The sequence below is a fragment of the Cololabis saira genome, chromosome 11 (assembly GCF_033807715.1).
Source record: "Cololabis saira isolate AMF1-May2022 chromosome 11, fColSai1.1, whole genome shotgun sequence".
NCBI lineage: Eukaryota > Metazoa > Chordata > Actinopteri > Beloniformes > Belonidae > Cololabis > Cololabis saira.
Genome location: NC_084597.1, coordinates 27,033,705 through 27,060,740, shown reverse-complemented (window position 1 = coordinate 27,060,740; position 27,036 = coordinate 27,033,705). Strand labels below are relative to the sequence as shown.

Below are 27,036 nucleotides of genomic sequence, written 5' to 3'. Positions count from 1 at the left end.
ACTCAAACTGGGGGGAAGTGTCAAACCCTGACACCTAGTCTATACATGTGGCTGTTGTTTTGCTGCTCTCAGTAGCTTTGGTTTAATCAAGTAGCTAAAGCTGAATTTGCTATCACAATCGGAACATGCCATCTCTGGCCACCAGACACACTTCAGAACTTAAAAGTGCCTAGCAATAAACTGAAAGCCGGGGGAATGATGCTTGTAAACAGGACTGCTTACATGTTGTCATGGTTCTGTTTGGTGTATGTAACAGGAAATGATTGGTTCTCTTCAAAGGTGGGTTGCACTTGTCCATAAGAACCAAGAGGATAGACTGTTTGTGTGTGGCACTGAATTTAATGCTGGTGGTCCAGGAGGTCCTCTGGGGCCAGATGTTCCTAAAGGACCTGAAGAAAAGCACAAGTTAGTTCAATGAAGTGAGAAAGAGTAATGGATACTGATGGCTAGTACTAATCCATATCGTAAGTCCTCAATTTGAAACAACCTACAAATATAAACTTCTGAAATACATAGATTATAGATAATTATTTCTTGATGGATTTGTAATCTTTTCGTATAAAATACTAAATAAAAAAATAGATTTTGAGATTATAAATTAGCACAGTTGCACTAAATAAAGTATCTTGGAAGTGTTTAGATTCTAAGCTACCTCGTTGTCCTGAACATCAAGAGGCTCCTGGAAGGTAAATGTGAACACTACTAATTAGTGCTTTAAACTAAACTTTTCATCACTGTTTGCACAGTGTGCGCCTGCCAGATAAAACAACATGTGAAGACGTCTTTTGATGGAAGTAGTTAGAAGAGAAACAAACAAAACAAGTTAAACTAAGTAGTAGTAGATGACAAATGACTGGGAAAGTGGAGCTTGACAGAAAAATTTGAGTATTAAAATGTTAAAAACTTGCTTAAGGTCTCTCTGTCCAAGCTGACAGGTCAAGTCGAGGAAGACGGGTGCACTGCACACACGGATTCTTCCTTGAGAGGACACTGAAGGCATCAATAGGGACATTAGTGATACCGGTGTTGTCACATATGATGCTGGACAACCTGACAGAGGAGAGAGCAGCCCTCTGCCTCTCGGTGAAAACGCCTGGGTTCTCATACCAAAGCCTGCAAATTTTGAAACAGGAGGAAAAACAAACACATTGGTGTCAAGACAGCGTCAGAAGAGACAGAGATGCGAGATGGTGGCACCAATTATATCTGGGAATTTCTTTACCCCTCTAAATAACAATTAAATGAAGGTACAAATCCTCCCACATACTGACCTGTCGCCCTGGCGGATCCTCTGGAACTGGTTCGCAATTAGGCAGGCAAACAGAGGTCCCACACGCCCACCTTGCACAGAAGGCTCCGCAACACCTCCAAGCCAGGCGTCAATGTTGTCAGGCGTCCCGTAGAGCTCCAGCAGCCGGCGGGCAAGGTTGTTGTTCCCCAGAACCTGGCCCAGCTCTGCCTGGTTTTTGGGCTGGGACAGACCACATAACCTACGCCACGCATTGTAGCCTGGAGGAGTGAACAACAGGAGGACAAAAGGAGTGAGGATAATTATGAAAGTGTAGAAACATGAAATGATCAGGTCCAGAAATTAGTAGAAGTTTGTACCAGGTAAGCCATGGTCACGTCCCCTCTGCATGTTCAGAGCAGCCAGGTCCAGGGACAATCTTTTCACGAACATGAACAATCTCTCCCTGAGAGCATCCACCATCATGTGATCCTGGGTGTTCAGTTTGGCGGGACGCCTGATTAGACCACGTAGCAGAGGGTCAAGTCCACCTAGGAGTAGAAATTAGGAAAACATAATTATAATTAGGTGACATATAATGAACAATAACACCTTTGCAGTGGTGTAAAGTAACGAAGTACAAGTACTTCGTTATTGTACTTAAGTAAGATTTTTGAGAATTTGTACTTTTATTGATACTTTCATTTTTGTGTACTTTTACTTTTACTTCGTTACATTTTCAAGGAAAAAAATCATACTTTTAATCCGCTATATTTAAAATTGGACACGTCGTTACTCGCTACAAATTAAAGAACAGCACAGCGGGGGCTGATTTATAGTTCCGCGTTACACCGGCGCAGAGCTACGGCGTAGGGTACGCGGCAACGCACACCTTACGCCGTAGCCTACGGCGTAAGGTGTGCGTCGATTTAACGCGGAACCATAAGGCGGACGGGAAGGGAGGGGGGCGCGTGAATACACCGAGAAGGAGCCGCAGCTCCCGGGAGAGTTGCGCCGCAGAGGCGGGCCGGAAGGCCGGAGGAACCGCCGTCGCGTCGAGTACCGATGAGGACTGAAGCCTGAATTATGGTTCCGCGTTAAATCGACGCAGAGGGGCCAATGGGGTACAGCAGCAGTGATGAGCAAAGGGAGAAATTAAAATGGGGTAATGGAGACAAACGCTAAAGGGGTCAGAATAATATCACCATTATTTAGAGTTGTAAGCAAATTCTTGGATTCTTCATTTCTTTGCAATCCTTTTGAAAATAATTTTGTACTTTGAATTTTGTACTTTGTACTTTGTACTTTGTACTTTTTACTTTTGTACTTAAGTACATTTTACACCATGTACTTTTGTTACTTTATTATATTTAAGTTGAGGTACTTTTATACTTTTACTTAAGTAATGTTCTTAATGGGTACTTTTTACTTTTACTTAAGTAATTTTGTAAATTAAAAAGAGGTAATCTCAGTCTCCACTCTAAGGCATGTTTGCAGTACAAGTAGTCTTCTGGATATTTGGCATCTTAAAACTTAAATTAAAATTTGTACTTTTACTTTTTTTTTTTTTCCCTTGTCTGCACACATTAATGATTGATACCATGACGGTAGAAAACAAAAGCATATATAAGTGCATTATTACTATAATTAATATATATACATATATATACGCATACATATGCGTACACATACATAAATATACACATACAAACCCAGTGATTTTTTTTTTTTTTTTTTTTTTTATTTGTGGGGGGGAGGGGGTTGGGGGGGGGGTGACGACATCCACTGCCAATCCAGGAAGCAGGAACACACGGAAACACACGTCAAGCACTGGAGATCTGCAACAAAAAACCACAAACAAAACACGAAACCGGCACGGAGCCAACCAAAACAACAACAGCAATCGACCTAAATCTTGAGATCTGATCGCAGTCTGAGCTAAGCTACCGCTACCACTACCTAACCCCAAAAACTAGAGAGCCAGCATGCAGGTGAACAAGCCAGTGTGTATGTCTATGTGTGTGTGTGTGTGTATGTATATGATCATGCGTGTGTGTGTGTGTGTGTGTGTGTGTGTGTGTGTGTGTGTGTGTGTGTGTGTGTGTGTGTGTGTGTGTGTGTGTGTGTGTGTGTGTGTGTGTGTGTGTGTGTGTGTGTGTGTGTGTATGTATATGTTTGTGTGGCTGTGTATGTTTGTGTATATGCATGTGACTAAGTGGCTGTGTGTGTGTGTGTGTGTGTGTGTGTGTGTGTGTGTGTGTGTGTGTGTGTGTGTGTGTGTGTGTGTGTGTGTGTGTGTGTGTGTGTGTGTGTGTGTGTGTGTGTGTGTGTGTGTGTGTGTAATAAACCAAACAAAGCTCTACCTGAAGTGTATCTATAGTGGGGGAGGGGGGGGAGCAACCCCGCCACCCGCGAGACCAGAGGCCGACACGGAAGAGCCCGTAACCCAGGCCACCGGCAACCCCACAGAGGGGAGAAGCAGGAGGGAGGCAACCCACCACCTGCGAGCCCCCCCCCCCCCGGCGGCGGCCGAGGGGGTCCGCGGGCGGGGCCCCCACGGCGCGGGAAGAGGCAGCCAGGGGTCCCGCGGCGGCGGACCGCGACCCAGGCAATCCCCCCCCCACCCGGCAGGGGGCCAGCCTGCCCGGAGAGACAGAGTCGCCCCGGCCGCCGACGCGGGCAGGCGCACCCGCCCGTGCACCCCCCGGTCAGGGGAGGCCCGATCCCCGGACCCGTCCCCACCCCCCCCCCGAGGCCACCCCGGCGGACACCCCAAGGGTCACGGAGTCCCCACATCCGCAGGGGCACTCGGCCCCCGCCCAGCGACGGAGGACCAAGGCAGCAATGTCCCCCCAGCGCAGACAGCCACTCCGAGTGGGACCCCCACGTCCACGGCCCAGCCCCCCCCGGGAGACCCGGAGACGCCCAAGCCACAGCCCCCCGCCCGAGCCCCCCCAGCCACCCCCCCCACCGCCATGAGGTACTTTTACTTAAGTACAATATTTTTGTACTTTTTCCACCTCTGCACCTTTGTAGAGTTGTGTTGTGCAGCTCACCCTCAAAGATGATTCTCCAGGGAGTCAAGAAAGCCTTGAACAAGGGGACGCTGGGAAACTGAGAGTGTTCTCTGTAGTTTGCATCCAGTCGGGATAAAGCTGGTTGTACTGCCAAGTGGGCAAAGCGGTAAGCTGCTGTAGCAAAGACGTTGGAGATGCTGGGGTCAACATTGGGATTGTATCCAGGATAACAACCCAGCTGTGTACGCATTGCGGCATTGCCCACAATGCGTGGCAGATAATCTCTGAACACAAACACCTGAGAAGGACAGACAGATTTCAGATGAGTGGATTGTACAGGCGTGGGGGAATATAAATGCACGTTAAATTACTCTGAGGTGTCTTTACCTGTGTGTAAGCACCCAGGATCTTGCGAGCCTCCTGGTAGAGTGTCTCACTGTCCCAGTGTGGGTTCAGTCTCTTCAGGCCACGAGCTAGACGGTTGTGTTCACGCATGAACAAAGTGTGAATGGATGTCAGAGCTATGTTCTCATCCACACGTGTGTCACCTTCAGGGATATGAAACAAGAAGTTTTCACGTCCTGCTTAATATTTTATTTTTAGAGCCACCATGTTTCGTGACCTTATAAGATGAAAATGGTTACATGATTAATAACAGGGAAAAATAAAATGTACAAATGTTTTTACTGAACAACACTACACTACTGGGATTCGATTTCTATCTTTAATTTTTTATTATTCATATCTTATGTCACAGTTGAACAGTAAATAAAGACAGTTTGAAGAATTAAATGAGGATAACAGCCCTAATAGTTTATGACAGACTTAAAAAGTGTTATCAATCCTTAACAACTTCTCTGTGAAGTTCATAGTAATACATTTTAACACACTGCAAAGATTTACTTCTTTATTTAACAGTTCACTAGCAGGTTAAGAGACCATTACTTCCTATATTTGAGTGTTAAGCAAGAAAGAAAGAGTTACAGAATGAGTTACAGAATGAGAGCTTTTATTATTATGTTTTCCACTACCCACTCACGAAAGCTTCAGAGGATGACACATTTATAAAAGGGATGATAATGACCAAAAAAAAAAGTATGATAAACTTGGTAATCTAAAATTGTCTTTCCTTTCCTTTCATCTGTAAAGCATGAGAATGTCCAATTGTTAAATTAGAAAAAAATCAAAAAATCAAAAAATTAAAAAGCTTCTTAAATAAATTGCTAAATATGGAGGAAAGTTGGCATCCTAAACCCGTCTTTGATACCCCTGTGGCCTATACTGATTGTACACAGATAATCCCCCAGCTACAGCTGTCATCTTCGCACCAAATGGGAAAGATCTTTACTCTGCCAGAGCAGGCGCTGCTTCCTCCACTAGCTGACTTCTGGCTGTGCATCACGCCGGTTGGACTTCTGGCTGTGCAATATCCGTCTGCCCGTATCGCCACCCGGACTGTAAAACCTATATTCAGCCCTGCCTGGGAAAACTCAATCGGGACAGTCCTGCCGCTGTGCCGTTGCAGCTTGGCCCTGCTAGCTGTGATGCTGCTGACTAGCACCAGGCTAACTCCACTGGCATCTGGCATGATACTGAAGTATTCCACTTCACAGCTGCTGAGTACCAATAGCTCCACCACTCCAGCATGCATCGCAGCTCTAAAGCTTGAGTTATGGTTCTGCCTACGGCGTGTGGTACGCGTCGACGCAGACCACACGCCGTCACTGACGCGCACCTCTCGAAAATTGTAACTACGCGTCGAGGCGACGCAGACCACACGCATACCGAGAGGGCTGTGATTGGTTCGCTTGGAAGCAACGCATTTCCGGTTTCCGATTTGAAGCAGTCGTGAACTTTCAGCGCTCTTTTCTTCGTGTATGTGTGATTTTTTTTGTTTTGGTTTTTTGCACAATAGTTGTCCTTATCTCTTTGATTCACTGTGACCGGAAAAAGTCGGATAAACCATTCAGGAAAAGATTGCGAATTAGCGGTCACGGGGGGTACTGCACCGCGGCGAAATGGAGTGACGGAGAAGTCCGAAGGGTTCACGACGGCATCACGGCGACGGCGTGTGCTCTGCGTTGGTGTGACGCAGAACCTTAATTCAGGCTTTAGTCAGCCTGGCCTTCTACGTTGACCCCGTTACATCCACCGCAGTGCCCGGCGAGGGTTTGTTTTCTCCCGGTGTTGCCCTGCCGCAATTCCCTCCTTCTGGTCCGCAGCTGAACGCGGCGCTTCTCTACAACGTCATCAGAATACTGGCGCTCCTGGAATAGGTAACAGCTGCCCCTGGCCTCTGAGGCAAGAGCAAAACCGAAAACAAGGATTGGATCACAGTTTACTCCGGAGTCTGCAGAGAATTCCACCACCAGCTCTGTCACCTGCCATTCTGGAGCTGCTCAATACGCAATCCCTCCAAAATAAACCACTCCTCATACACAACCATATTCTGGACAAAGGGCTGGATTTCATGTGTCTAGTGGATACATGGCACAAACCAGGGAACTACTCAGTGCTCAATAGAGCCTGCCCACCTGGCTACAATTACATGGAGAAGGCCCGCAGCTCTGGCTGTGGTAGTGGTTTAGCCATCATCCACCGGGCTGATCTGAAACTATCTCCCTTGCCGTTGCCTGACTTTACCTCTATTGAATGTCTAGCCTTCAAATGCAAACCTCCATACTCCATGACAGTGCTTCTCATATATCGCCCTCCCAAACCACACTCTTCATTCCTCCCTGAAATACATGATCTGCTCACATCACTCTGCACCATGTCAACCAACATTGTCATCATTGGTGATGTAAATATCCACGTGGACAACCCCTCCTGTAATCTTGCAACATAATTCATGGGTCTACTTGAATGTCTTGGTTTGCAGCAGCATGTCAAGGTTCCCACCCACACCAGAGGCCACACCCTTGATTTGGCTATTACAAAATCAGCCCCCATCAGTAGCCACGATGTCTACGATCTGGGTGTGTCCGACCACCAAGTGGTGTCTATGGCCTTGAATTTTCTGCTGCCCTCTACCAGACCTAAGCGACAAATGACTTTTCGGACCTGGAAACGTATCAACCCAACCACCATGATTACAGACCTCCAGCGCATCACCTGCCCATCCTCTGCAACGATGGATGAGTTAGTGGACTATTATAATAGATAATTGAGCAGCGTTTTTGACCGTCATGCCCCTGCCAAGACACGTGAGGTCAATTTTGAACGTTCCGCCCCTTGGTTCACACAGGAACTACAAAGCTTAAAAACAGCAGGCCGTGTTCTGGAGCACCGAGCCAGACACTCTGGGCTCACAGTCCACAACCTGGCCTTTCATGAAAATCAAAAGGCCTATTCACAGTCCCTGAAAGATGCCCGGTCAAAATTCTACTCAAACCTGATAAATAAAAACACTGGCAATTCCAAGCAGCTTTTTGCCACCATAAATCATCTTCTCGGGCCACAACCATCTTCTTCCACTGAACCCACAGAGGGAAAATGCAATAGCTTTTTCAGAGCCAAAGTCAACAACATCCGCTCACTGATGCAAAGCTCCTCCTCTCTGTTTCCCCCTGCATTTAGCCCCGTGACTGGGAGTCCGCCATCCCTCCCATGTCTCACTGGGGTTCAGCAGAGCTACATTGAGGAAACCATCAGAGGAATGACTCCATCCACCTGCATCTTGGACCCCTTCCCAACTGCTCTGCTCAAGTCATACATCCCCATCCTCAGCCCAATCATCACCCAGGCTGTACATCTCTCAATCGGAACTGGTCATGTTCCACCTGCCCTCAAAGCTGCTGTCACCCGTCCCCTCCTCAAAAAGCCAACTGGACCCAGAGGTCATTGCTAACTACAGGCCCATCTCAAACCTCACCTTTCTATCCAAGGTACTAGAAAAAGTAGTTGCCTCTCAGCTCCAGGGCCATCTCAAACACAATAATCTGTTTGATAAATTTCCGTCTGGCTTTCGTTCAGCCCACAGCACTGAGACAGCCTTGCTCAGGGTGACAAATGATATACTGATGACAGCAGACACATCCACCATACTTATCCTCCTCGACCTGACAGCAGCATTCGACACTGTGGAACACACCATCCTCCTGGAGCACCTTCAAAACACCACTGGACTTTCAGGCAGTGCTTTGCAGTGGTTCAGGTCCTACCTCTCAGACAGGACTGAATATGTGTCGCTGGGAGGCTGTAAATCCAGGCTGCTCCCTGTCACCTGTGGCGTCCCACAGAGGTCGGTCCTCGGCCCCATCCTTTTTATCACCTACCTGCTCCCACTTGGTCGTGTCATCAGCAGACATGGGATATCCTTCCACTGTTATGCTGATGACACGCAACTCTACATAAGGACTGCCCCCACTCCCTCAGCAGCCCTGTTATCTCTCATCATCTGTCTTGAGGAGATAAAGGCATGGATGATTAACAACTTCCTTCAGTTGAACAGTAACAAAACTGAGGCTCTCCTTCTTGGCACACCACATCAGATCCAAACTTCCCCCATATCCCAACTCACCTTCGACGGCCTGGTCATCCCTCTCTCAAACTCAGTCACAAATCTGGGGGTTCGATTTGACCCCCACCTCACTTTCAACAACCACATAAAATAACTATGCAAAACGTCTTTCTACCACCTCCGGAACATCTCCAAACTCCGCCCCACTCTAACCCTACCAGATGCAGAGAAACTGGTACATGCCTTTATCTCCTCAAGGCTGGACTACTGCAACAGACTCTTTTTCGGGATCCCTGGCAAGAACATCCAGAGGCTGCAATATTTTCAGAACAGCGCTGCCAGGGTCTTGATGAGAGTCAGGAAATACGAACATATCACTCCCATTCTTCACACGCTGCACTGGCTCCCTGTCTCCTCCCGGATCAACTACAAAATCCTGCTACTCACCCATAAATGCATCAATGGACACGCACCACCATATCTACAAGACCTCATCACTCCACAAACCTCCACCCGTTCCCTCAGATCTACAGGCAGCCTGCTCCTCTGAGTCCCAAAAACAAGACTCCGCACCATGGGGGGCCGAGCCTTCTGCTCATCAGCACCACGCCTGTGGAACAGTCTCCCCGCCCAGTTGAGGGCTCCACAGAACTTGGACAATTTTAAAACAGGCCTAAAAACGTTCCTATTCAGGAAAGTTTTTAACTGCTAAGGAGAGTAGAGAGGAGGGGGACGCTGGCGAGTTTTTACATTTGTACCTGTTTTTAACTTGTAAGCACTCTGAGATTCTTTGAATGAAGAGTGCTCTATAAATACAATCTATTATTATTATTATTATTATTATTATTATTATTATTATTATTATTATGTATGAGAATATCCTGATTTTAAGAACTAACCTGCAATGAAACATGGCACCTCTCGGGCGTTGGTGTCATTGGTGATTCTTCTGCGAGTGGCACATATTTGCACCTTCAGAGGGTGGAAGGGCAGCAACTCGCGGCCGTTGTCTCTGAACTCTGTGTTGACACGCAGCAGGCCAGCATTGCTGCTGAGGTCACGAAGATACAGCGCAAGCTTCTCTTCAGAGCCGTACACCTGCCCGAGATCCAGGAAGGCTGTCAGCGCATTGATCTGCTCTCTCTTGTTGGGCTCCCCGCCAAAATTGAAGGCTGAATATCCGGTTCCACAAGCAGGAGCAGATCTGAATGCAGGGATACAGCTGTCTGGGCCGGAGGGCCGGCGGGGGTCTCCACGAGGGATCTGTTAGCACAAAGTGGCAGAGGGTGAGTGAAAGCATAGAAGGTTAAAACAACATTTCACTGTTTAGTTTTGACCTCTGACACCAACCGGGATAGGGATACATGGCTCAGTGTGTTCACAGCTCTCATCACAGTTCACCCCGTTGCTGAAGGAGCGGATGCTGGGGGAGGAGGGTGTCAAGGTGAGGTCATGGTCAATCCACTGTCCAAACAGGGTGATCATGTGGGTGTACTCTCTGTCGCTGACAACACCTGCATCTGTTGTGTTTAGGATATTGTTGGACACCTGTCGCACCTGAGAGTGGAGAAGATTTAAATATTAAATCTAAACAATCATACATGCATACTAATAGTCTTCTGTGTGCTGTACCAGTGGCAGCAAGAAGTTGTTGAATCTTCGGTTTCTGTCCCATCCTTTTGGTTGGGAGATACCATCGTCATACTCAGCGGGGAGCCAACGGGTGAAGGGAGTGTTGGAGGCTCCGAGGCGAGGGTTTTTTCTGAAAGCAAATAGGATTTTGACATGGTTGAAATCATTTCTTAGAAAAATTAGGAATTCCCTCAATGGTGAAGACATCTTCTGCGGTCAATGGCCTAAGATGCATCTATAACAAACATGTCCTTTAAAGTAAATGTTGTTCTTTCTTATATGAACCCTGTTAAGTTTCCACTAATAGCCTTAAAGGAACCGTATCAGTTTGTTTATTTTTACATTTCCAAAATGAACGGAAAACCAGTGTTCTTGACAGCATGGTATTCAAGTATTTTTTAATATACAAAAAGCCTGTCATGCCAAAACACTTGGCTTTTCATGTTAAACTCTAAATATCCAGTAAATGTTTTTTTTTTCTCTCTGTTAGAAATTATCAGACTTTATAAACCTAGCATTCAAAGCAGCATGTCATGACAGTCTAGTGTTCCTCTTACAGGTTGTTACAGACACTGGTGGCTGTGCGATACTTGTTGATTTTTGGTGTGGTCAGGCACTGTGGAGCTCTGATTCGAGCTGCACATCCAGTTATCTCAGCAAGTTTCATCAGGTCTTCTGGAGTCAGCAGATCTGTCAGACAAATTTCGAGATTTCACTTTCATGTTTCCTGGAGTTAATTACAAGCACTCCACTGTGTCTACGCTAGAAAACAGAACACCTCAGACCTTTAACCAGACCAGTAAAAACTATTTAAAAAACAACAATGTGTTGACTGTGTGTGATATCTTCTGTGGATGCTGCATGTCTGACCTGTTGCATTCAGAGAGCGTTTGTGCACATGATGTACCCTGTCATGGAGCAGACGGAGAGTCTGTGCCATGTAGTCGGCAGATCTCACAGCTGAGCGGGTGTCACCGCGAGGCTGCTTCAGGAGACGGAGAGCATTGTGGGGACTCACCACATCTTCGCAGACCCGCCTCAGACTTCTGCAGAACAAAGAGTCACATAGTTGAACAACAAAACCCAAACAGGTGATACTTTTGACAGTTTGTAGCTCCTTCACACCAACATATAGCTGTAGAACTATTGTAATGTAAGTCATTTTTTCACTATCAAGGCAAGAATTCATCTGATCAACTCACTCTTCTCTGGAGTACTTGTATGCATCATCCACTATTTTCTTTGCCTCTTTAAAGCAGTGTTGAAGGAAAGGACTTCCAAGATATTCATCTAAAAAAAAATGTCAAAACATTTTTTTTTCAATGAAAGGCAATATAAATAAGGACAATGTGTAGAAACATCTTAACCATGGAAAAACAAACCATTAGATATGGAATAAGTTGGCACTAGGTTGATGCCCCACACAAGGAGGATTGAAAAAAGCATCTCTGCAACACATAACCAAACTGATGTTAGTACATTTTGAAGGAACTCAAAGAAGGATTTCCTCATTCAAGCATTAAAGCACAGAGAGTCCTTGTTACCCCTGTCTTTGAAGATCCCTGTGAAAACTTTTCTGATATGGTCAGCCTCCTTATATTCAGTGGAGACAAAAGAAGCCTCGCCCTTGGGTTTAGCAGGTGAAGATACTGTCACTGAACAGCACGTCTTCCTTCCTTTTGTCAGTGATAGGACAAATCATCTTATTTAGAAAATTCACAAATAACACGTTAAAAAATAATGAAAAACCAAATAAATAGAATAATGTGCTACTGGTGGCAATGGTCAGAAACTAAAACAGGCACACTAACATCATACTACCATCATATACAGATACAGATAAACAGTTTTTGCAATTACAGCAAGAAACCGTGTTTCTTTTTCATAATCATCTTATCTTTTTCCTAGACATTCTGCAAATGTGAATGTGTCTTTTCATGTCATATTATCAGATTAAAGTGGAATGGTGGTTTTCAATACAGTTTGACCAGAGACTGCATGGGAAAAATTGGACAAAACCCCCAGGACATCACTCAGAGGTTTTCTGGACACTCTTTTCGAAGCCTGATTTTCTCTTCTGTAGAGGTTGCCATCTTTCAAAAGGCAGACTCTGCCCAAGCCCCTCTACTTAATCCAAAAACAGCCAAAGGGACAAAGATGGGCAAGCCCGGAGGCCACTTGTAATATGCCCACCTCAACCCAGCTACCACAAATTAGCTATTTTCACTTGGTTTAGCTCAAGCTAATCTATGATGGTAATTAATGTGATCTTACATGCATTTTGATAACACTGAAAGATCTGCGTGTTTGTTTGTCTGCTGCACCATAAGAAAACCAGTGAACAGAAGCAAATGTTAATACAAGCTTTATAATATCATGCACAAAATTTTCCAGCTGGAGGTACAGTTTTCTCAAACCATAGAGGTAGGAGAGAAATGCACATGGTGGTCATCGATCCAGTCGTATTTAAAAAAAAGGAGGTGTTTTGTACATTATAGGTGCAGATGTTGAACCTTATATGTGGAGCCAGCTGCAGGGACTTTCAGCTATATATTTCTGTTGATTGTTTCTTACTCGAGATGTTAACTCAGAAAAGATCTGAGATAACTAAAACTTTGACAAAAACAGGATGAGACCTATTACTTTTAAAACATCTGTCTCTCTTCATTATCTTCACCTAAACAAGACAGAACTCAACTAAACAGTCTATTCATAAAAGACAGAAGGTGATCCTGCCCCAGGAGCAACCACCAGTGTAGAATCTTGTAGAAAAACCCTTCAAGCCTTTAACAATTTCATGAAATCCTAACACCACCTTTGTGAGTAAATTTATTCTTACCACATCAGAAGAGTTTATATAAAGCAATAAATGTATTTCTAATGAGATTGGTTTGACAGTCGGCTCAGCTAATGGCTAGCTACTATCACTTCCTCATCCATAACTGTCATGCTACCCAGCTTAGCAAAGCAACCGAGCATCGGGTATCTTTGACTGACATACACTAGGGATATTCCCATCAGCTTCCAAAGCAACATGGCTGTGCACTGTACAATGACAAAGAGGCTTCAAAACTGCTCTTCAGAAATCAAGGGGTCACGTGACTCAATGATTCGTCCATCGTATCTACAGTCTAGTCAGTTTAGAGTAGCAAGTTGAATGTGGTCTCTTAAATTTACCCACATTCAAGGTGCAGGGTAAGAAAAAAGGCCCTAAGTGGTCAAAATATTTAAAATATAATTTAAACTAGAAAAGAATTACAAAGTTCATTAGAACTTTAAAACTTAAAGGGGACCTATTATGGCATCTTATACCTATTTTAAACAGGCCTTGAATGTCTTAAAAATAAGCTTTTGATTTTTTTTTGCTAAATAAATTAGAAATTCAGCCTCTGAGCCATGTCTTTATCTTCCCATTCTCTAACCTCATTATCTATGCAGGATTCTGAGTGGGCGGGGAGGCTATGATAATGAGGCACTGTGCTGATTGGCTGCCTGAATGACGTGATACACCGCTACCAAAAAATGGTGGAAGCTCCGGCCGGGCGGAGTTAGTTGTGGACGTGGTTTCACGCATCGGAGGCAAACCTATGTAAATCGTATTTTCGTTACATAACGAAAGGGAGCAGAATCTGAACGGCTCGTAGAAGCCACATCACACTGGATGGATCATCCGGGCGGCTGTACAGACACTGCAGAATTTAGTTGCTTTCCTCCTTCTCTGATTTGGCAGGCTGAGGGGAGACCACTTTATATATGTTAAAGCAAGAGAAAATGTGTTTTTTATAATAGGTTCCCTTTAAACTAAAACTTTAATAAAATACAATTCCATTTCCAGTTGCTTGGATTGTAGTTATTCAATGTCAATGTCAATGATTAATGTTTTACAATAATGATTACTAATTTAAAAAACATGTGGGACTAAAAAGTAGAATTGTATAATGTGCACAAAATATTCTTAGATGTTTGACCTTCTGTCATTTGATGAATAAAATGAAGAAGAGAGAAGGGAATGAGGGAGGAAATCAAGCCTCTGGAACCAGCAGTTCACCACCTTAGACCTCAACAACCCGGTGCATGCCTACCTGAAATTTGGTTTTAAATCTTTTCTTTTTCTTCAGAAATAAAATGAGCTTCATATTGTTTATCCTATCATGACACTTGCCATAATATGATAGTGTTTTTGCTTCACTCTTTTACTGATATTGTCAGGCATTTGCTAGTGCTTATCAGTGTTACAACACAGAAACTGTTCTAAATTTTGGAAAAGAGGCAACACATTCTTCACTTACAAACACGGCAGTACAAAACATCCATTGATAAAAGGTGGACAGTACTATGTGTATGTCTGACTCACAGTAATTGAAAAAACAAACAAACAAAAAAACAAAATTATGAAATTTGTACTTTTCGCCGATGATACCAACATGATTTGTTCTGGTGAGGGCTTGCAGCAGCTTTTACAAGAAATCACGCAGGAAATGAATAAATTGAAAAACTGGTTTGATTATAACAAATTGTCACTTAATCTAGAAAAAACAAAACTCATTTTATTTGGCAGATGTAAAGTTGACATTCCAGTGCAAATAATAATAGATAATATAAGTATCGAAAGAGTGAATCATATCACATTTCTTGGTGTGATAATTGATAAAAAAATCTGCTGGAAAACTCACATTGGCTATGTATGTTCCAAGATTGCAAAGAGTGTTGGTGTTATGAGGCGATCTAGGTTCATACTTAACCAACAGTCTCTACTTATTTTATATTATTCTTTTGTTTTGCCATATTTGAGTTACTGTGTGGAAGTCTGGGGTAATGCATATAAAACCAACCTGTTGCCTTTATACATATTACAAAAAAGAGCCATACGAACAGTTTTCAATGTCAGGTTCAATGATCATACTAATTTACTTTTTCTTAAGGCCTCTGCATTAAAATTTTTTGATTTGGTAAAATTGAAAACTGCATTAATCATGTATAAAGCTAAAAACTATCTTCTGCCAAGTTTAATTCAAAAATTATTTTATGACAGGGAAGGTTGTAAAAGGTATGACTTAAGAGGAAAACTTAAATTGCAACAACAAAGTGTAAGATCAACTCTTAAGAGTATGTGTGTTTCTGTTGGAGGGGTAATTCTGTGGAACAGTTTAGATGATGGAATTAAACTTAGTCAAAGTGTCAGTCAATTTAAAAGTAAGTACAGAAAAGCAGTCTTTGAAATGTATAAAAGGGAAGAGGAGATAAACTGATGTAAAGAAATGAAATGATTGAGGGGAAGAGGGGCTTAAGGGAGTAACTTTGTGTTATGGTTGTCTTTGTTATATGTGTGTTGGCGGGGGATGGAAATTAATAAGCTTTGCTTCTGCCATCCCCTTTTCAAACAGTGTTTGTTTTGTTTTGTTATAGTGTCTGTTGTTGGTATTGTTGTTTGTTCTGTTCAATGGTGTCCTGTAACTTTCTGTTCTTGTTTTGTAGTACGAGAGTTGTGGTTTTGTTAGTTTGAAATAAATAAAATGATGATGATGATGAAACCAACAGAGCTGATATAGTTGAAACGTCAGATTAGGAACTCATAAATAAGCACGTCTGACCGTGGTATGTATTGTCCCAGTGAATTAGGACACTACATCGTTTGAATCAGACGAGTCTTGTAGACCATCATGTGATGTCCCTTTAAGAAAAGTGTAAGAAAAGTATAGTGTACTCTTTTGTCAATATAGGCTTCTGGGTTTGAAACCCAGAAGTAACAAAAAGTGCAGTTCATCAACTGACCACTGGAGACTGACTTTAAAACTGAGTCAATCTCCATTGACTCCCATGTTAAAATAACGAACGTTGCAGCAGAAATAAACACATTAACAGCCAGCACATTTTTTGTCTCGGGTGGGTTGGCGGGTTGGGAGGAGGAGCGGGACAATGATTGACAGGAAAGGGGGAAAAGGACGCGTTTTTCACAGGCAAAAAACACCGTCATAAAAGAAGCCAGGCATGGAGTACTGGAGTGAAGTTGAGGGATGTTGGCCAAGACTTTTAATAGTGTTAAAAGCATGTTAAAAATTATGTCACAATACCTTTAAGGTGAAGTTTATACAAGGCAATTGATTTATTTGTAGTAGTTGGTGTAGGCTTTTCAATTGGCCAAGCCATTATCATTTCCTTATCATAAGCGAAACTCAGTGAAGCAATTGGCAGTTTGTACAAAGCAAGTATAAGCTACTGTACGTGCAGCAGTCATTTCTGACTTTTTACACCTAAACGACATCTGAAACTAGATATTCTACTGCAAATATTTGCCGGCAGCTACACTGCACCTCTGGTGTGGATTAGCTGAAGGAGGTGGTTCCCACAGGAAGCTTTGATTGACATAAGGTGGGTGTGTTCCAGTTTCCCTGGCCTCTTCATTCTTTACAACATGGCACTGCGCAGTACAAGGAAAACAGGCTTCAATACTGCTCTAAAGAAGACCTACAGCAGATGGCCCAGCTAGTCTATCCATTATTTTACAATCGATGGAAAAGACCCTGGAAATTCAATTCAATTCAATTCAATTTTATTTATATAGCGTCTATTACAACGTTAGTTATCTCTAGGCGCTTTCCAGAGACCCAGAAACCCGTTGTTTATATTCTTCTTCCTTTAACTTCACTCTTCTTTTTTATTCTATGTGGTTTGGTATAGTTCACCTGTAAAATGTCTTTGAAGTGGTTTATATTTAGATAATAATAAATAATAATAATTCGTCCCTGGCTGAGCCACCTTTGCCCCAGGACCTTTCCAGGTCACCTTTTTTGAAGGGTGGCCTCTGGACCCAGGCTTGGCTGTGGGCGAAGGTATGTCAGCCAGAGCAGCTGGTAGCTTTTGCTGATGTTGGAGCTAGTGGCTGATGAGCTACCAGCTGGACATACTGTGTTCTCTGGCTAGCACCAGCTAGCACCAGCTAGCACCATCAGCCGGCAGCCAAGGATCAGCATTGTATTAAACTCTTCCCAGTCTGCCAGGAAAAAGATGAATAAGCTACAAAGGGATGCTGTGAGCATGCTGAATATCTCATGTAATAAGATTGGTCTGGAGAATGGTGGGGAAGGATTGTGACAATGAAGATGTGTAGCCAGCTACAACCTTTGGGTTCCTGCCATGAATGAGTGTGAGCTTATCGCTCCCTAAATCATCTAAACTATATCCCACTTTGTTACTGTGTCTCATTTTAAGTTCTTCTGCTTTTCCCATTGTTTAAAAGATACATCCACAAAGCCAGATCACAGTTTTTGTGTTTTGGTGTGAATTAATTTTAAAAGGAGCCATGTGAGATGCTTTTAATACACAAATAAAATGGCATATAGCTGAACTTTGTTGGAACTGTGTCACTATCTTAATTTATTATTTATATCTCTCCATGTGATTGTTCCATAAGAAAGGAACCTTATTTTATTTACATAATGGCTATTTGAGGCACTTAAGTTACATATGAGCACGAGGGTGGCTTGGTAGTTGCTTCACATTTAGAAGGTTCTTGGTTAAGCAGGAACCTTTCTGAGGGGAATTTGCATGTATCTTTATCTTGGTACTCTAGTTTCCTTCCACAATCCAAAAACATGCATGCATGTCAGGCAACATTTTACGTTACATTTAGCAGATGTTTTTTTCCAAAGTCACTTAGAATCAGTGGAATAAAATCAAGGCTAGGAGGGCTTTGCAGTAATTGAACTGGGATATAACCATGACCTGTCCCAGGAATTGAGTTGCATATTGAATAAGAGAACATACATTTTTCATATGCGAGATTGAATGTTTGTGGTTGTTTGTCTGCATACCTGAACCTTCCAGGGTGTACTCCCTGCCCTTTAATTGGGATAGGCTCCACAGGACCTCTGTGACGGTGGAAAAGAGGAAGCAACTATAGATGGATGGACATTAAATGACTAGTATTTACTAAAAAACAAGAAAAGAAAAATGTCTGAATGGTCTTTCCAGATAAATTACAATGATGTTCAAGTGATATTTACTTAGTTTCAGGAAAACAGAAATTAGCTCAACTCAAATGAGTGTGTAGTTTTGAAAACACATGCAATATATTTAATTGGAAAATGCTGCTTTAAATGATATTTCTTACTAATCTATATAGAATATGGAATATGTCTCACTTAAATGCTCAAGTGTTGTGTAGAGCCTATTTAAACTCAAATGTACTACACCAAACGAGATTTTGCTATTTCACTTGATTTGCTTTTTTAAATGGCAAAACACTAGACCAGCTCTACACCCTCCGCAGGGTGCTCAAGGGTTCATGGGAATTTGCTCAACCAGTCTACATGTGCTTTATGGATCTGGAGAAGGCATTTGACCATGTCCCTCGTGCCATTCTGTGGGGGGTGCTGAGTGAGTATGGAGTCCGGGGCCCTCTACTAAGGGCTGTCCGGTATCTGTATGATCGGAGCAGGAGTCTGGTTCGCATTGCCGGCAGTAAGTCAGACTTGTTCCCAGTGCATGTTGGACTCCGGCAGGGCTGCCCTTTGTCAACGGTCCTGTTCATAATTTTTATGGACAGGATTTCTAGGCGCAGCCAGGGGCCAGAGGGGATCCGCTTTGGGAACCACAGGATTTCGTCTCTGCTTTTTGCGGATGACGTTGTCCTGTTGGCTTCATCGGACCGGGACCTTCAGCATGTGCTGGGGCGGTTTGAGGCCGAGTGCGACGCGGCAGGGATGAGAATCAGCACCTCCAAGACCGAGGCCATGGTTCTCCACCGGGAAAGGGTGGCGTGCCTTCTCACGTGGGGTGGAGAAGTCCTGCCTCAGGTGGAGTTCAAGTATCTCGGGGTTTTGTTCACGAGTGAGGGAACAATGGAGCGTGAGATTGACAGACGGATCGGTGCAGCGTCCGCAGTTATGCGGTCGATGTACCAGACCGTCGTGGTGAAGAAGGAGCTGAGTCGAAAGGCGAAGCTCTCGATTTACCGGTCAATCTACGCACCTACCCTCACCTATGGTCATGAACTTTGGGTAGTGACCAAAAGGACGAAATGGCGGATACAAGCGGCCGAGATGAGTTTCCTCCGCAGGGTGGCTGGACGCTCCCTTAGAGATAGGGTGAGGAGTTCAGTCACCCAGGAGGAGCTCGGAGTCGAGCTGCTGCTCCTTCACATTGTGAGGAGTCAGCTGAGGTGGCTTGGGCATCTGTACCGGATCCTCCTGGACGCCTCCCTAGGGAGGTGTTCCAGGCATGTCCCACCGGGAGGAGACCCCGGGGAAGACCCAGGACACACTGGAGAGACTATGTCTCTCGGCTGGCCTGGGAACGCCTCGGACTCCCCTCGGAAAAGCTGGGGTGTGTCTGGGTGAGGGAAGTCTGGGCATCTCTGTTGAGACTGCTGCCCCCGCGACCCGGGAACAGATAAGAGGCGGACAATGGATGGATGGATGGATGCTTTTTTAAAGGCAAAGCTGGTTATTTTTTAAGATGAGGTTAACTAACTGGATTTTGCATTGTGGCTGCTGTCATCTCACTTTTGATCTCAGACCCTCCAGGCCAACCCCTAGCCAGTTGCAGTGTTGTATTAGTACAAATAACAGCACAACAAGCCATATTGTCTTCAGAATAAGCATTTTATTCTCTTTTAGGTCTTTATCCACAGCTCAAAAGTCTAAGTAACTAAAGTAAAGGCAGTTAGCTGTTTTACCCCTTCGACTTGTTGACAAGAAAAGGTCACCTTTTTTTTTAACATCCTCTAAAGGGCAACACTTTTGTCCGCATCCTTTCAAAAAAGCAGAAACACACTTAAAGGCTGTTAGTCAACTTCAGTGTTTTGCGTAAAATTACATTTCACCTCTGGGCTCATTAGAGATACATGTGGGTGGACACAAGAAAGAGAGATTCTGCTTTTGCAGACTGGAAAGAAGTGCATCATTTTAAAAATTGTTTAACACAAATATACACCTTCAGCACATCTATAGTGTCTACAACAAAATAAATTCCTATTTGGAGAACAATACGTCATGCTTAAGTTGGTGAACTCACCATGTCCAGGAAGCTGAGCTGTTTTGGACAATGTATTATTCATTCAATAAGTTACGATAACGAGTTGCGTGGTACAGACCTCACCTTTTCTAAGAAAACAATAAGGAAGCTCGTCAGTTTGTTCAGTAAGTCAGTACAGACACAATACACATTATCTTGAATAACATAAAATAACAGCACACTTCCACTGATTAAAAAGACGACACATAAAAGTTATTTTATTTTTGCTTGTGTCTCGTTAAAAGGGCAGGAACAGTTATTTGAAGTTAGCAAATATAAACTTGTCTAATTAAAGGACAGTCTGTGTTTCAATTGCACCATGGAGACTTTTCTTTTCTGGCATCTTTTTTTCATCTATCAACTGTAAAGAGTGTTTTGGCCTTTTTTATGACATGAAATAAACACAGTTCAAGATGTTACAACTTGAACATATGTATGTCAACAGCAAGTCTTTTTTTTATAGGTTTAACAGTCTTGATAAACTAAAAGCTAATTTGAGCAACACATTTTCACATTTTGTTTAATTTACATTTTTGGATTATTATTTCCCTTTGTTGCTTGTTTTAACAGACACACCTTATTTGAAGAAAACATGTTGGTAGAATTCATAGTGCACTTTAAAACAGCAATTCCATTCAAATTAATATGTAATTACTTTAAGGTAGTGCTGTCTAACTTTCATGTTCTCCTGTTCATACTATAGGCATAAAATCATATAATGCAATTTTTAATACTGTCAAGATCAAGGTGAAGGTCAAATATATTCATGTTGCACATTTAAAGCAACAGGTTTTTTATCAAGATAATGTACATCAAGACAAAGAGAGCAAACACATAGCAACAAAATATGTAGAAACATATTTACAAGATGTTAAAATTCAGCTTTAATTGAAAGCCAAGAAGTAGAAATAAGTCTAAGATTTAAATGTAGCAACACTTCAAGTTGTCGTTATATGTGTAGGTAAGCTGTTTCAAAGAATGAAAAAGCATGATCCCTGTGGCCATCCACTAGATGGCAGTCTAGGTCTCAGTTCTACCTGTGTGCTATAGTTACATGGTACGTAGAAGAAGAACGTGTGTACATGTTATGGGAACACATTAAACGGCTGAGTTCACCAAAGCCATGTTTTCTATGTTTTATTGAAAACATTACATGGTACCATGAGTGGTCCGGCTACAGGAGTCATGGAAAGTGTGAAGCCGCCTGACGCTGTAAATTGGACTGTAAATGTTGACTGTGAATGGCGAACTTTTAAGCAGCTTTTCATGCTGTACCTGCAGGCCCTCGGGCTGGATGGAAAGCCAGATGCACGGAAGATAGCACTGCTTCTCACCATTGTGGGACCTCAGGCAGTGGAAGTATACAAAACTGTGGGGAAGCGTGACCAGAGTAGATGGATGGAAGGAGGCAGACTCAGAAGCAATGCTAAAATGTCCAAAAGAGTGATTTATTTTTTTCAAAAATGCCACCATGTCATAGACGTTGCAAAAAAATATATGCAAAACAAAATAGAAACAAAAAAAAAGAAAAACAAATAAACAATTAACTCAGCTTAACTGAACAAAACTCAGCTCATGAGAACTGAAAGTAACGCAACATGTGCACGTGGCTGCACACTGATCTCTCTCTCCCCCGGCAGCAGACAGCAGCCGGTTAAGTATGCCATTCAATCAGGCTGTTCCACTCCAAAGGTGACTCCACTCGCTTCCTTGGAATCAACTGAGCAATCAAAATAGTTTCCCCTCAACTACAATCACCATCAATACACACACAACACACAATAGCTTTGCCTATGGTAACAGATACCTTTTCAAACATGCTGAAAATAATCAAAATCAATAAGAAAACAAATCACAAAATTGACCTCATGGTTCAACCCAGTGACATCATTAATGACAGTGACATCATTAATGATGTCACTAGGGTATAAATACAGGAAGTGTTTGCACTGTTCCCTCCTTTTGAGACTGGAACCTGGTGGGTATGGTAAGTAACAGAATCAACTCATGATGAATGACAAAATCGAACAAATAAACAACTTTAAACTTAACAGTACTTGTCCGTATTACCGTATTTTCGCGACCATAAGGCGCACATTTTTTTTTTTTTTTTTTTTTAAATGTGCCGGGCGCCTTTTGAAACGGTGCGCCGTGTCTATTACCTGAATTACGGTAATGTAAGGCCGGCCACCATGAGAACGGTAAAGGGAGAAGGGGGCGGGTGAAGCCCCCGTGAGTTGCGACGTGAATGAGACTCCACTGAGCTGTTTAATGCGAAACAGATGATGAAAACTTTTAAGGATTTGCTTGATGTGTAAAGTGAAATAAAATACAATCAAACTAAGTTTTGCTCCGCTCTATTTAAATAAGCACACTTGTGTGTGTGTGTTCTGCAGCTCGCGTGTGTTTTGCATGTCGGGAACCGAGGAAGCACCTGCCGTGGGTTTGTGGGGTCCGATCGCCGCATCCCCGCTGCAGAGCCGGTGCTCTTTCCCCGGGAGCCCCTGCTACAAGTCCATGTGGGCTCCTGCGGTCGGAACCGGTGACTTTCCCCGGTTAAAGCAGCGGCTGGAGCAGCGCGGTGATGCGCGCTGCTGCAGCCGACTTCCTGGTTCCCCAAGCGGTCCGATCACCTGGTTCCCGGCCGCTTTACGAGAAGGGATTTCTGGGGTCTGTCTCAGGTCAGATCAGCTTCACCCTCCGAAATTTGCAGCCAAATCTGTCGGTTACAAACCCGGTACCGGATCCCGACATGCGCGTGTGTGTTCGCGGCGCGACACACACTTACTGGTTTATGTGGCGCTGGCCTGGCGCAGCTGATGGACAGAAACTGTGGTGATTTTTAAAAGAAAAACTTTGCATAAGACATTTCCAGCCGGAGTCATTATAAGGGTGAATGAAAAGAGGGGGCTGGATGAAGGGATGATGATCAAGAAGCCGAGACAGGTCTGGAAATTCGGACTGGCGCAGCTGAATTAACGGAGCTCCTGTCGCATACAACCCGGTACCGGATCCCCGACAGCGCGTGTGTGAGCAGGTCCAGCGCGGGGGACCCGGGACCCGGGTCCCGGTCCAGCGCGGGGGAGCAGACGGGGAGCGGACCCGGTCCAGCGCGAGGGAGCAGACGGGGAGCGGGACCCAGGACCGCCGCGGTCGGGATTTTTAAAAGAAAAGCGTTCCCTAAAGAGACTTTTCCAGCCAGAGTGAAATGAAAAGGGCTGGATGGATGAGGAGATGATCAGTGGCTGAGACAGGTTTATGTGCAGCAACCCGGTGGTTTTTTAAAATTCTTTAATGCAGAAACAGAATATGAACCTTTGAAGGGTTTGATTGATGTGAAAAGTGAAATAAAATATCAAACTAAGTTTTGCTTCCGCTGTATTATTAGCGCGTGTGTGTTTTGCAGCGTGCGTGTGTGCAGCTCCGTCTCCGTAGACGGCGCCTTTTGGGTCGGTGCGCCATATGTGTGTTTTAAAACCAAAAATGACACACAAAACTGAGGGTGCGCCTTTCCACACAGTGCGCCATATGGTCGCGAAAATACGGTATTTTAAGTGAAATAATTGTGAACAAAAACAAAGCCGGGGTACTATGTGCCTGCATGGTATGAAACGATGTTAAACCTATGACCAAAACAAACAAGCGTGGTTGAATTTGGATAGACTAAGAATGTAGACTGAAATGGGGACAAATGGTGTGATCTCACCCACTTTGTCACATTATGAATCCACTGCAATGCACAATGGTCAGTCTCAAGAACAAACTCTTTGTCAATGAGGTAATATTTCAACGTATATAAAGTCCAAATATGGACCAACCAGATGATGGGTGGGTGCGCTTTTTGGCGTCTAGCGTCGCCACGGTAATGCTTTTGACTGAGAAAAGTAATGTGCGTCGTCGCAGGATGGAGACGCACATTTTGATGTATAACACACCTGGGTGCACGTTACGGTTCGGGCCGTATTAAATGCCGAAGGAATGGCATAAATTGCGCCAAAATTACACGATAAATTAAAAAATGTCCGACTTCCTGTTCGGTTTGGGCCATGGCGCCAAGAGACTTTTCATTAAGTTGCGACATGATACAGGTGTGTACCGATTTTCGTGCATGTACGTTAAACTGTATTGTGGGGCTTGAGGCACAAAGTTTTCTAGGGGGCGCTGCTGAGACATTTTGCCACGCCCATTAATGCAAACCATTAAATATCACATTTTTCGCCAGGCCTGACTTGCATGCAAAATTTGGTGACTTTTGGGGTATGTCAGAAGAAAGGATAAAGAATAAAGAATTCCTACAGATACAATAGGGCCTTCGCACTGTAAGTGCTCGGGCCCTAATAAAGAATTCCTACAGATACAATAGGGCCTTCGCACTGTAAGTGCGAAGGCCCTAATAATCAATAATAATCAATTTTATTTATAGAGCACTTTTAAAAAATCAAAGACGCTTCAGACACAAAGATAAAACATCGAGATCAATAAAATTAAAAATTAAAAACAGGATAAAAAAAAGATAAGAGATAAAGGATAAGAAACGAATGACACATTAAAAGCTGTCTGAAGAGGTGAGTTTTGAGATGTGATTTGAAAGTGGGTAAGTCTGTGCTGTGAGCAGGGAGAGAGTTCCAGAGGATGGGGCAGATATTGAGACTGAAATGAAATGTACGATACTCGTCATCTCTTTTTCTTTTGCCATCTTTTCAATTACCGTATTTTTGCGACCCGCGCATACAAACGTCTTATTTTTTTTTTAAAGTGTGTTGCGCGCCCAATGACGCAATGCGCCCATTGTATTATTGTATGGCGGACGTAGTAGAGATCACCATGAGAACGTTAAAGGGGGAAGGGGGGCGCGTGAATAGCCCGTGATTGCCTCGGCCTGGCTACCGAGAAGGAGATGCGGCTCCCACCGCGGAGGTTGTCTGGAAGCCATACGCTGTGAACGGAAGAGCCATATATGGCTCGCGAGACATAGGTTCCCGACCCCTGACAAAATAGAAACAAAAAAAAGAAAAACAAATAAAGAATTAACTCAGCTTAACTGAACAAAACTCAACTCATGAGAACTTAAAGTAAAGTTCTCATGGTATGAAACAATGGTAAACCTATGACCAAAACAAACAAGCATGGTTGAATTTGGATAGACTAAGACAGTGGACTGAAATGGGGACAAATGTTGTGCTCTCACCCACTTTGTCACAAAGACGTTTGTGTACGCAGACGAAGAGGATAAAGATAAGTTCGTCACAGTTGTGCAGAAGTTTAATGAACACTGTCCGCCTAAGAAAAATGAGACTTTTGAACGATACGTGTTTCGGTCACGTCTTTAAAAGCCTGCAGAGAGCTTTGATGCTTTTTTGCTAAAAAGCTAAAAGCTAGAACATGTAACTTTGGAGCGTTGATTCGTGACCAGATTGTGTTCGGAATAAAGGACATAAAAATTTGAGAAAGGTTGCTGCGAAAGACTGAACTAACTTTAGCTGGCACAGTGAAGATTCGCCATGCTAGTGAACTAGCCATGCAACATGCTAAAACATTCAGTGGAATGGCGAGGGACGCAGAAAGCATGGCGGTTGCTGTAGTGTCTACCCGGGCACAGAAACCGAGAGCAACAAATGCTAAATGGCATAAAGGCACAGAGACTTTTGACTGTAAAAGGTGTGGCCCAGATATGCAGCAAAACAATGTCTGGCATATGGAAAACAAGTACCGAAAATTCTCTCTGTGACACATTCTATGTGGGCATAGTCATGGTGATACAGGAAGTCCACAGGGAGTCCATGTCTACAGAGATGGATAAGTCAAGTGTAAACAGAGTGGAGCAGGACCCATGGATAAAGGCATTGCAGGTGAATGAAGCTGTCATCACTTTTAAGCTGGACACAGAAGCAAAAGCTAACCTGGTGAATGAGCATGACATCAAGGCCATGAAGGTAAAATCACAAGCCGCTAAAAGCCTACAATGGACAGTCTATTAATACCACAGGCTCATGCAGACTTAAAGTGAGAGTCAAAGGAAAGGAACACAGCCTCATGTTTGTTATTGTACCAGAGGGACACGAGTCACTATTAGGTGATAAAGTATGTGAAAGACTGGGTTTAGTGAAAAGAGTGCACCACATCCACAGTAATGAACCAAACAGTGTGGATTTGATAGTGAACCAGTACCCAGACATCTTTAAAGGATTTGGTGTTCTACCATTCCCCTACAAGATACACTTGAAAAAGGATGCAAAGCCTGTCATTCATGCACCGCGACGTGTTCCAGCACCACTGCGTGAGAAGTTAAAACAGGAGCTCGACCGAATGACATCAATGGGAGTTATTAAGAAGGTGGAGGAGCCCACAGAATGGGTTAACTCCATGGTGTGTGTTAAAAAACAGAATGGTGATTTAAGTTGGTGCATGCATCCAAAAGATCTTAATGACAACATAAAGAGAGAACATTAACAGATTCCAACCAGGGATGAGATCACAAGTGAAATGGCCAGTGCACGGTTCTTCAGTAAACTTGCCTCTCAAGGATGCCTTTCGGAATCTTCTCTGCTCCTGAGATCTTTCACAGGACCATGGAGCACATAATAGAGGGCATTGACGGGGTCTGGGTGTATGTGGATGACATTGTGCTTTGGGGATCCACCCTGGAGCAGCATAATGAGAGGCTCACCAAAGTGCTGCAACAG

The 27,036-nt window shown here is 43.6% G+C and overlaps 1 protein-coding gene across 1 annotated transcript; it reads right to left on the bottom strand.

Moving 5' to 3' along the window:
* Nucleotides 1-908: 908 nt before the first annotated feature.
* Nucleotides 909-25,308, bottom strand: LOC133454451 (eosinophil peroxidase-like). The gene is made up of 11 exons (XM_061733182.1): nt 25,241-25,308; nt 11,210-11,385; nt 10,897-11,029; nt 10,340-10,469; nt 10,058-10,264; nt 9,607-9,970; nt 4,633-4,793; nt 4,285-4,543; nt 1,609-1,779; nt 1,272-1,509; nt 909-1,113 (listed from the first exon to the last, which is right to left on the bottom strand). Exons 1-11 carry the CDS (start codon nt 25,306-25,308, stop codon nt 909-911), a joined length of 2,112 nt encoding a protein of 703 aa, XP_061589166.1.
* Between the last annotated feature and the right edge of the window lie 1,728 nt (nt 25,309-27,036).